Source organism: Apium graveolens, chromosome 9, assembly GCF_009905375.1.
Source record: "Apium graveolens cultivar Ventura chromosome 9, ASM990537v1, whole genome shotgun sequence".
Lineage (NCBI taxonomy): Eukaryota > Viridiplantae > Streptophyta > Magnoliopsida > Apiales > Apiaceae > Apium > Apium graveolens.
Window position 1 is genome coordinate 248325500 of NC_133655.1, and position 12442 is coordinate 248337941.

General features: G+C 30.7%; 2 protein-coding genes across 2 annotated transcripts; both read left to right on the plus strand.

Annotated features, from left to right (window-relative positions):
* Positions 1-6268: 6268 nt before the first annotated feature.
* Positions 6269-7495, plus strand: LOC141686133 (uncharacterized). The gene has a single exon (XM_074491188.1). The coding sequence runs from the start codon at positions 6269-6271 to the stop codon at positions 7493-7495; it is 1227 nt and encodes a 408-aa protein (XP_074347289.1).
* A 3260-nt stretch (positions 7496-10755) lies between these two features.
* Positions 10756-12041, plus strand: LOC141686134 (uncharacterized). The gene is made up of 2 exons (XM_074491189.1): positions 10756-11423; positions 11510-12041. The coding sequence occupies exons 1-2, from the start codon at positions 10756-10758 to the stop codon at positions 12039-12041; spliced, it is 1200 nt and encodes a 399-aa protein (XP_074347290.1).
* Positions 12042-12442: the final 401 nt, after the last annotated feature.

A 12442-nucleotide genomic window follows, 5' to 3' on the forward strand; every position in this document is an offset into this window, starting at 1 on the left:
ATATAACTACAAACTCTATGAATTATTATTCAACTTAATTTCTAATTGCACTCAACTTCTTTCTTACCTCTTTTTAAGAAATCAAATACTTTCAAAATTAATTTTAGTAATTCAAATTACAATATAACAAAATAATTAATAAATCAAGAAAATTTTTAAAAATAATATTTAAAAAATAATACCAAGTCATCCACATATACCACTCCTATTCAAGACTCCCAATTTCCTATAAGCTCGACACCGGCACAACAATGCGACCTATAGACTGTAGTAATATGTCATTTTAAGATTTTAGTTATCTAAAATTTGAATCCTTCAATTTAATACGTAAATATTTGAATTTCATTAATCTCAATCTTGAATAAGTGGAAAAACTTTGGAAATACATAGACCGCTGCGTAACAGTGCATCTACACGCTTATTATTTTTTATAATTTATATAAAATAAAAAAAAATAAAAATTTGAAAATATTATAAATAGTTTGTGCATTGCACGGGTTATAGGCTAGTATATATAATAGGAGAACAATGTTATAATATTATGAGATTAAAAAGCCTCATTGAAAAGACTAAATTACCCCTGTTTTTAATATTTATATAAAAAATGTGATTTGTGACAATTGAACTCAAGTTATTTCATCCAACTATACAACCTCTTACCACTACACCATATTGTCACATGTGCTTTTTATCATACACATAATATGTAAGTGTGATAAATGAATATTTTATTTAATTTTAAATATACTTATTTGAATTCCAAAAAAAAAGGATAGTTAGTTGAATATTTGTGTAATTAATTTTAAAGAATTGAATTCCAGATATAAAATTAGGCATAGTACATAAATAGATTATTATCTTATTTATTAATCATTTTTTAGTTTGAAAATATATCTCATATACTTTTAACATATTTTTTATTATAAAAAGTAATTAAAATGTACATATATAATTTTTTTAAAAAATATTGAAAATAGAATCGCTTATATATAAATAATCTATATTGGTATTACATATTTAGATAATTTCGAATTATTATGAGTCAATGCATTTTAGAACTTGGCACATTGTTCAAAAAATACTCAAAATTTGACTACATGACCCGGCCGAAAAATATCGTCACATTCTACGTTTAGAAAATTTAAATTACAAGCTCGGCGAGAATATCTTACCAATAATGTGAATTTTTTTAATATCTTATGTTAATATAAATTAATGTGTTTGAGGTCTTTACAGTATCAAATCAATTGATTATTTATATTAAAATTACTAACTTCGCTGGTAACGAATTATTATTTTTGGGATTTGTCCTAATTTTAAGAATATTTGAAATTTGAAATGAGATCTCACTAGATTTTGTTAAAACTACGATGATATATTAAATCGATTTATTTTTCAATTTTCATTTAAAGAGAACTAACTTTTTAAAATGAATTCTTTTAGATCAGCAATATTCATTGATCAAGATAATATTGTACAAATATTTTAAATTATTTTAATATTTCGAATTATTCAAATAAAAATTTATTATAGCATTTGATTCAATGCATTTTATATTATTTAAGGAAAAAAATATATATTGTTCAATAATTTGAAGGAATTAACCAGTTCAATTGATATTTATAAAATTTTATCGAATTGAAAATTTTTAGTTTTAGAAGAATAGTATAAATGTTATCAAATTATTATATGAAGAAATATTAGAGTCGTAATGAAAGAAACTTACAAATGGTTTAAATAATGATATAAATACAATTTTTCTTTCGAATTATTGAAAAAAATCATTAATATCAATAATAAGTCTTAAAAATATATAATTCATTTTTATGTTACAACCATGATTGATACCCGGTTGCGTAAAAAATAGATATGGATTGTTTGTCGGTGATATTTTGAATACCATATATAAATTATAGCAATTTATTTATTACATAATTTTAATTTTTGAATAATTATAAATGCATGTTATTTAAGTGATCAATTATCTCACTAGATGTTAATAATGATTATACATGTACATAAATCAGATATTTAGCAAATAAATAATTGAAAACATCATAATTTACTAAGAGATGTAACATACAATAATTTACATGCTAACACACATACATACATATAACTTAATCTTACTTTGTTAACAGTAGTGTAAATAAAAAACTAACATTTTCCCATACATACATACGTTGAATTTCAAAAATTAATATTTTTCATTAAAATCAACTTTAATATTAACAATAATGTAAATTTTACATTATTGTATATTACAATTGCAAGTCATTCCGACTTCAGTTATGCATTTTTTATCTTTTAAATTGAGTAAATTAATTGTAAGTTAGTAGTGAACTAAGTAATAATATAGAGCAGTACATATAGTTTATTTAAATAAAATTCAAGATTTTGATCAATTCTGTATTCCTATATGTTAATTTGTAGTTTTTTATTTGTAAACATACTAACGACATTCTACAGATTAAGTTTAATCGTTTCGTTTTAAACGTACACTTACTACCCTGTTTATATTCATTCATTAAATATAAAATAACGGGTAAGAAAAATATAATATAATAATAGTTGAAGGGATATTCACTCCTAAAAGTGAGGAAACATTCGAAGCTCCTAATGTTATAGAGGGGGACATGGAGTTTGTTGAAGAGAAACTTTATCTCCATTTCTTCAAAATTTGACTAAAAAACCTATATAAGGATATTGTTGGAGTTGCTTTACAAACATTATAATTGCATGATGCATAAAAAAACTCTAGAAAATGATCCGTGCCTCGCACGGGTTATTATGCTAGTATTTAATTATCTCTCAAACTGTTGTAAAGTTCACTAACAAATTCTGCAACATAGAGGCAAGTATATATAAAATTTAGCAAGTCCAGGCTAAGACCACAGTTAACAAAACAAAGCATGCATGTAAACAAAATTAATAACTGAAATCTAGGATGCTCCGACTCGACTGTTTACCATGTCGTACCGGTGTCGACACGACACGACCCGGGTACGGACACGGAATCCGGATCGGACTCGTTACCTGGAAACCCGACTCGTCTGCTCCGGCGACTCACCTCTCCGGCGACTCACCTGATATTTCGACGTTCCATTCACAGTCAGATTTCATTTACCAAAGAGGGAAGTTGACGAAAATGATAGAAAGGAAGAGTTTCTGTTATGTGTCAAAAGTTAAGAGAGCTGCAACCCTAAAAAATTGAGCAGCGGCGCGATGGAGAAGAAGAGAAGAAAGCATTGCATTGCACAGTTATCAAGATTGCACAGTTATCAAGATAGTACCTTTTAGAATAAGAACCTTGTATTATTTTATTATATCTCAAAGCTGTACAATTAATTGTGGAGCTGTTGTATTTTAATTTTCAACTTATTATTAGCCGTAACTGTGAGACCAGAGAATTTTAAAATTCTGTCTTAATTTGGTAAGTTAGAAAATTGGATTATAAAAAAAAAATTACTTGGATATTTGTCAAATAAATAAAAGTGAATCCAAAATTAAAAAGAATTTAACAATTTGTTATATATTTTTTTGACAGGAAATTAAGTATGTAATTCAAATTATTTGATGCAAATTAACAGATCACCTTTTTAAGTCTATAGATCTTCTTCATATTTACATATTTTTGGTTAGTATCAATGATTTAAATTCAAAAAAAAACATCCTACAAATTCATATGCAAAAGATATGATTGAATATTTTTTTACTAATCAAAAACTGAAAAAATCTGACACAAATTTCGATCAAGCAATATATTTTTAAGTTGATGTGTATTTTCATATTATTTTGACTGATGTAAGATATCCAAAAATAAAAAAATTATGTCAATGTAAATCATTTTCTTTACATTTCACACTATATTTTAAAAACAAAGATCTCTTTTTTGAAATTCACACTATCTTTGATTTTTTTTTAGGTCATACTCCTGTCCCTCCCAATTGTTATGGTTTTGGGAGAGTGTCCGGCACCCATTTTAAGATGAATAAAAAGTATAGTTCTATAATATTTTATTAAAATTTTCTTTTTCTGAAGAAAGATGTCTTTTTTTTCAATTTCACACTATCTTTGACTTTTTTTATTTAGGTCATATATTTTAAGAAGAAAGATGTACCGTCCCTTCTTTTCAATTATTCTATGGGGTAGGAGATTTTTCAAAAAATACCTTTAATATTTTTTACATTCGTCAAAAATTAATAAAATAAGTTAACTAAAAATTAGCACCTTTATTATTTTTGACATTCGTCAAAAATAAAGAAAAAAATGATAGAAGTTTAAGAATATTTTTGAAAAACTATCTAATGGATGGAAGATTAAAATAATTTCAGAAAATAAATAAATAGATGTCGTAATTTTAAATTAATATAAGTAAAATAATATGATTTAAAATAGTTAATGATCAAATAATATAAAATATGATCAACAATATATTTTTAGGGTCAAACCCAATAAAATAATAAAAACTATATAATATGATCAAATGTATTCAAATTAAAATTAATAAAATAAATAATCAAATTAGAATCTCATATATATATATATCATAATTTAAAAATTTTATAATTAAAATAATAAAAAATAATATGATCAAATGTAGTTATACACATTTGGGTCAAAAGCAAGAAAATAAAGTAATCAAAGTATAATATCACATCCCTACCATCATTTGAACTTTTTACTATTAATGTAACTAAAAAAAGTTGGTGATCAAATATAGTTACACACACTTGAGTCAAAAACAAGAAAATAAAGTAATCAAAGTACAATCTCATATCCCTATCATAATTTAAAATTTTTACAATTAAAATAATATAATTTGAATAAGTTAGTCATTAAACAATATAAAATATGATCAAATGCACTTATACACTTTCGGGGTCAAAAGTAATTAAAGTACAATTTCATATATCTATCATAATTTGAAATTTCTACAATAAAATAAAATAATTGAAAAATGTTGGTGATCAAACAAGATCAAATGTTACACACATTTGGGTCAAAACCAAGAAAATAAAGTAATCAAAGTATAATATCATATATCTACCATAATTTGAACTTTTTAAATTAATGTAACTAAAAAAAGTTGGTGATCAAATAATATAAATTATGATCAAATACACACATTTGGGTCAAAACCAAGAAAATAAAGTAATCAAAATATAATCTCGTATACCTATCATAATTTGAAATTTTTACAATTAAATTAATGTAAATAGAAAAAATTGGTGATCAAATAATATAAAACATGATCAAAAGTAATTACACACCTTTGGATCAAAATCAAGTGATTATGAATACCAAGAAAAAAAATAATTAAAGTACAAATCTCTACAAATAAATAAATAAATGTAACAAATTGAAATGATAAAATTCACTTGTAAATTTAACTTGTAAATTTACTTGAATATATTTTTACTTTTAAATTAAAATAAAATTATTTCTAATATGAAAAATTAAATAACCTGACAATGAAATAAATAAATTATGGCATAAATTTGTTTAACACATCAAGTGTACAATCTTTGGACATATAAAATACATATTTCAAATGTAACAATTTTTAGACTCACAATCAAAATAGTATCAAAACAAAATATTTTATTTATCTAAAAAACCTATATCATCATAGGCTCATATCTGTCACTCCTAATTTATTCTACTAATCTGCTGATTCTGCTCACAATATATTAATTCCATATAACTCTCTAAACCCTAACAGAAGCACCGACTACTTCACCTACACAGCTATATAATATCATATCGTTTAGCCTGTAAACACACATCACAGTAACACCATCCTCTTCTCTCTGCTAATCACCCGGACCTCTGCAATGGCATCATCACAGCAGCCAACAAGGCCAAACACAATACAACAGACCCCGTTTGATCCAGCACCTTTATGGAGTCATGTAACAGTTGTTAAAGCTCCAACAAAAGGTGGAGGTAATCGTGTCTGGATTTGCAACTACTGCCACAAACAAGTGACAGGGTCCTATACCAAAGTAAAAAGTCATCTTCTACAGCTGAAAGGAAATGGCGTTGTTCTATGTAATAGTATATCTGATCAAACAAGAGATGAGTTGAGCAGAAAGCATGAAGCAGCTGAAAGTCGCAAGTCAAGGCAGGCTCTGGAAGCGAAGAGGAGACAAGAATACATGTCTTTGCCTCCCAGGACATCAAGCAACAAAAAAAATTGAAAGGAACGGTGGAATCATGCTTTAATGTTGTTGACAGAGATGGGTGTGATAAAGAATTGGCTCGTATGTTATATGCATCTGCTCTACCATTCTCATTACTCAAGAATCCATTCTTTCGTCGATTTTGTTGGAGACTATCAAATAGCAAGGTGGCTGGCTATGTTCCTCCGACATATAATAGGATGAGGACTACCTTACTTGAGCAAGAAAAGGCACACATTAATGTTTTGCTCCAACCATTTCGAGATTCTTGGAAGAAAAGAGGAGTTTCATTGTGCTCTGATGGGTGGGGAGATAGGCAAAAGAGGCCACTAATCAATGTCATGGCAGCTTCGGGAGGAAATTCTATGTTCATCAAATCATTTGATACAAGTGGCAATATAAAAGATTTTGATTATGTTGCAAGTTTGTTTCTGAATGTTATTGATCAAGAAGGGGCTGATAAAGTGGTTCAGATCATCACCGACAATGCTGCTAACTTCAAGGCAGCTGGTTTAAGCATCGAGGCAAAGTACCCGCACATTTTCTGGACTCCATGTGTGGTTCACTCGCTTAATTTGGCTCTCAAGTCCATTTGTGAACCAACGGTAAACTCCAACCACTTTGAAAATTGTAAGTGGATCTCAACCTTAATTTCTGATTGTGATGAAATCACTATGTTCATTCTAAATCATGGCAAGGCCCTCACTTTGTTCCAAAAGCATTCAAATCATATGTTGGTTAAAACGGCCGAGACTCATTTTGCATCCCATGTCATCATGGCCCAAAGGTTATTGTTGGTTAAAACTTCTCTTGAAAAAACAGTTTTAGATCCTAACTGGAAAACATTTAGAAAAACAAACTTAGAGTTCAAGGCTGATCATGTTAAGGAGTGTGTAATTTCTGATCGATGGTGGGATAAACTTGAGTATTTTATAGGCTTCACATCTCCTATATATAACATGATAAGGTTGGGAGATACTGATACTCCATGTTTGCACTTAATTTATGATATGTGGGACACAATGATTGAGGAAGTAAGGGAAAAAGTTTTTAAGGAAGAGGGGGTAGATTTAAAAATGGGTGAATCTTCATTTTTTAATGGTATTCAACATATTTTGGAAGCAAGGTGGAATAAAAGTAACACCCCTCTTCATTGCATGGCTCATTCACTTGTTCCTAAATATTATATTCAAACATGGTTGGAAAGTGGTAGTGGAATTGTTCCGAGAGTGGCCCCAAATGAGGCCAGGAGGTTTCTCTTAATAGGGCCAAGTGCTTTAAAAAAATGTTTCCAAATCCAGATGATTTAAGAAAGGTGAATGCTGAATATGGAATATTTTCTGCTGCGTTGGGTTTTTTTCGGAGTCTCATGTTATGGATGCTAGGATTCATGAGGAACCACTTAGTTGGTGGGCTATTTATGGGTCTGAAACACCAATGTTGCAAAACTTGGCTTTCAAGTTACTTTCACAACCTGCTTCTTCCTTTTGCTGCGAGAGAAATTGGAGTTCTTTCGGAAATATTCAAAGTGTAAAGAGGAACAAATTAGCATCAAGTAGAACCGAAGATCTTGTGTATGTTCATAGTAATTTGAGATTGCTATCTCGTAAAAGTGAAGAATACACTAAGGGTCCTTCGAAATATTGGGATGTTGGTATGATTTTTAAACTTTACAGCCAATTTATTTATTTTTTTCTAACTAATGCTAATATTTTCTCTTTTTTTTGTAAGGTGGAGATTCACTTTATATTGATGATGGATATGCAGAAGCATTTGCTAATATATTTATTGATGATCCTAATGCCAAGGATATGTTGTTAATGAGGAAGGTGGAGAAGGAGAAGAAAATGCTGAGAAATGATTAGACTAATTTTGAAGTCCTAATGATGCACCGTGGCATCTCATATGTTTTCCTTTGTTTTTCAAAACTTTATCACTAAGTTTGTTTCATTTGAATTATTGTTGCAATTGCTGCTACTTGGTTTTCTGATGGTTATTTCATGGAATTTAAGTTCTTAATTTTGTTATATTTTTTTTGAATAACATAACTCAACATAAATTCCGAAAAACACTTTATATATAATTTAAATTTATTTAAAATAAAAAATTGAAGTGTCCATATCCCCGTGTCCGATCCTTATTAAACGTGTCCCCGAGTCTACGAATTTAAATTTTGAAGAGTCTGACACTCTGATCCGTGTCCGTGTCCGATCCTTTTACAAGAGTCCGAGCATCCTAGACTGAAATAACAAAGAGAAAAATGAAGATGTACCCGAAACAATAGCTTTCAAATGTGTCTGAAAAAGAATGGTGCACAGATACAAAATGCCAAGAAAATACGATCACAGCTGAGTCACCAGGCCTTCTCGAAGCCCTGGTTGTTCTTGAAGAGAATATTGCCCCCTACCTGCTGCGTTTGGGATGCGTACAATATCTCCACCATAATAAAATAGCTCGAAGTTTATGTTAACAGCAGCAACAAAACCTCCACCTCGACTAGCACCTCAGTCGCCAGAAAATAACAACACTTCGAACTTGTGTTTTTTTGGAGAGAAATGCAGAGAGAGGGAGAAAAGAAGAGAATGTTGTGTGGTATGTTTCATCAACAACTTAGGCCTCTATTTATAGTATAGGCTAAGTGTAACTTACAACCCTAACATTAATAGACTTTAATATACATTAATATCAGAAATCAAAACTGCTCATTTAATACATAAATCAAAACTGTTGTTTTTGAATTTAAATAGAATGTAACAGCTTTTGTATTTAATCCACACATTAAATCAATTTTAATATTTTTAATTATGAATCTTTATTTATCAGTTACATGTCCAGATTCATTGAATCTGACTCAGCCCACTTACAAAGTGACCAAGCCCAACAGAGACAATAACCCAGCCCGACTGATAAATTAATTCTAATTAAAAAATTAAATCACAAATAAATAAAATCCTCACTTTATTTATTTTCAATGTGGGACAAATGACACATTCTCCATTTCAAGCTTTTACAAGCTACTAGTTTCAACTCTATTTCTCTATGGATTTCATTAAGAAAAATTCTTAAAACCATACATGAAAGTTTAAGTTCACATATCATGGAACAACTTCCAATCATTAGATTTTAGGATTATTATCAAGAACATAATAAAAATATGATCTAAAATCTAATTTTTCTAACACAAACAATACCTAAGACGCCTGCATCTTTATGCATACCTATCAAATATAATATAATTATGTGTATATATCCATCACAAAACTTAACCACCAAGACATACCTAATATTATTATAATAATAATTTTCTAATTATACAATTATTACCCAAACTCAATATGATAATAATTATCTACTCATACATTTATTACCCGATCCAATTATGTTTTGTATCACCAAACTCATACAACCAATTGGGTTTAAACCCAACAATCCTCCCTTTCAACCCAATACTATGGATTATATCACTACATGAAAAACTGGAATAGACATCACATTTTTACATCAGTTACAAAAAAAACCGATGTAAAAACAATTTTGGACATCAGTTGCTCTCAAACCGATGTGAAACAACATTATTCACATCAGTTTCATGGCCGACCGTTGTATATAACTGCTTTTTAAAAAATTAAAAAAACACGGAACAAATTGTTCCGCCTTTACAACTAAAAAAACACGGGGGAAATTTTTAGTTAAACAAAATTCATTTCCCCCCTTCTCTCTCACTGCTCTCCCTCCCCGACCTCTCTCTCTCTCGGTACACTCTCCCTCCCCGACTTCTCTCTCCCTCTCTCTCTCTCTCTCTCCCCATCTCCGTCTCCGTCTCTCACCTCTCAACTATCACTCTCCCTCTCTTTCACCTCTACCCGTTACAAGCCCTAAAACAAAGTTAAACCCTCTAATTACAGATCGAGCAAGAAGGTTGACATGCAGCCCTGAGAAGTGTTCATACAACCCGAATCAAGCAAGTTTTACACAAATCGAGCTCTGTTTCACCGAAATCGAACCCTAATTTGTTAGTGTATTTTCAATTAAATTTGATTTTTTGGGACTTTTGATTGGTGTGTGTGTGTCTTATAGTCAGATTATTACTGAATTTGTGTATCTTTGTGAATTGATGTGTATGCATTGTTTTTACTTGTGTGAAATGGGGCTTTGTTGATATATTTGTGCTAATGTTATTTAAAATGATTGTAATCCTCTTTCTTTTTTGATTGTATGTTTTAAAATGTGTATGTATTTTAGTAATCCTCTTTCTGTTTTGATTGTCTGTTTGTGCTGATATGGGGCTTTACAATTTTTTTTTATATAAACTGTGCAATTTATGGAAGGCAATTGTAACCATAATAATTTAATAACTATCATTATCCAAATAAAATTATGCGTAGTTATTATATACTCAAGAAAATGATTAGGTGTTAGTAAATTATGAATTTTTATTTAATATTTGAAATTATGATCAGGTAGGTTATATGGATAAGTCATGGATATCTACAGATAGGGATTCATTAGACTATGAATTGGGGTTGAAAAGTTTTTGATATTTGCTGAAAAAAACTGTAAGGATCCTAAGATGATACCCTGTCCATGTGCACGTTGCTGTAATTTTAAGAAATTCTCGGTAAAAATCATTAGGGGGCATCTATATGAAAAGGGTTTTAGTTTAGGGTACATCGATTGGATTTGGCATGGAGCTAAAGCTAGCTGTAGGTCATCGGCTGGTAGCACAATGCCACCTCCGTGTTCAGAAAATATTGAACAGAACATTGAAGAAAATTTTGCTACATCACAGGTAGGTGATATCTGTGAAGCAACATATAATAACCGGGGTAATTTGGGTGATGATTGTGATAAGGATTCAGAGGAGTTTAAGAGGTTTTTGGCCGATGCCGAGCAACCTTTGTTTGAAGGCAGCGATTCTAGTAAATTAGATTCGATGCTCAAGTTACATAACTGGAAAGCAAGATTTGGTATTAGTGATAGTGCGTTTACGGATTTACTTTCTTCTGTTGGCTCCTTACTTCCTAAAGATCACGTCTTGCCAAGTAATGCATACACAGCTAAGAAAACCCTATCCGATTTAGGTCTTGAATATATTAAGATCCATGCATGTCCGAACGAATGCATTCTATATAGAGGTGTAAATTCTGATTTTGTCGAGTGTCCCAAGTGCCACATATCTCACTGGAAGTTAGGCAAGGATGGTAAAGTGAGAGTTAACATCCCGGCTAAAGTTATGTGGTATTTTCCAATCATTCCAAGATTTAAACGGATATTTAAGTCGAATTTATCGATGAGCTTCTGACTTGGCATGCTAACCAAAGAAGTCAAGATGGGCAGATGCATCATCCATCCGACTCTCCTTCATGGCGGAATGTCGATTATAAATGGCCAGAATTCGGTAATGAGCCGAGAAATCTTCGATTAGCCATGGCGGCGGATGGTATAAACTCCCATAAAAATGGCATGAACAATAGGTATAGCTGCTGGCCAGTAGTATTGACAACATATAACCTTCCTCCGTGGTTGTGCATGAAAAGAAAGTTCTTGATGTTAACAATATTAGTGTCTGGTCCGCAAGAGCCAGGTAATAACATTGACGTCTTTTTGCAACCACTTATTGATGATCTCAAAAAGCTCTGGAAAGAAGGTGAACCAGATGTGTATGACGCTCATATTAAATCTTCTTTCACTTTGAGGGCAATATTAATGTGGACAATATATGATTTTCCCGCTTATGGGAACTTGTCTAGTTGTGTCAACAAGGGTTATATGTGTTGTCCAATTTGTGGCAACGATACCGTATTTACCTCATACCAAGAAAATGTGTTTTCAAGGCCATCATCGATATTTACCTAGGAATCATCCTTATAGGAGGAAAAAGACGGCTTTTAATGGTGAGCAAGAGTTAGGAAATGCTCGTCAAATCCTTTCTGGAGAAGAGGTGTTAAGGCAACAGGAGCGGATTAAATTTGCTTTCGGGAATGCAGTAAAGAAGTCCAAAAAGGTCGACTGTCCATAGAAGAAAAAGTCAGTTTTCTTTGAGTTAGAATATTGGAAGTTTCATCATGTTCGTCACTGTCTCGATATTATGCACGTCGAGAAGAATGTGTGCGACAATCTTATTGGGACACTCCTAAATATGAAATTTAAAACTAAAGACAACGAGGCCTCCCGACTTGATATGGTTGAAATGGGCATTAGGACAGATTTGGCTCCACAAAAAGTAGGAGCACGGAGAACGTACCTGCCCCCTGCTG

Excerpts from the sequence above, each read along its gene's own strand:
- LOC141686133 (XM_074491188.1), top strand. The coding sequence starts at position 6,269 with ATGTTATATGCATCTGCTCTACCATTCTCATTACTCAAGAATCCATTC.
- LOC141686134 (XM_074491189.1), top strand. The coding sequence starts at position 10,756 with ATGATACCCTGTCCATGTGCACGTTGCTGTAATTTTAAGAAATTCTCG. Across the intron at positions 11,424-11,509 it reads ATCCCGGCTAAAGTTATGTG|TCAAGATGGGCAGATGCATC; the intron begins GTATTTTCCAAT and ends TAACCAAAGAAG.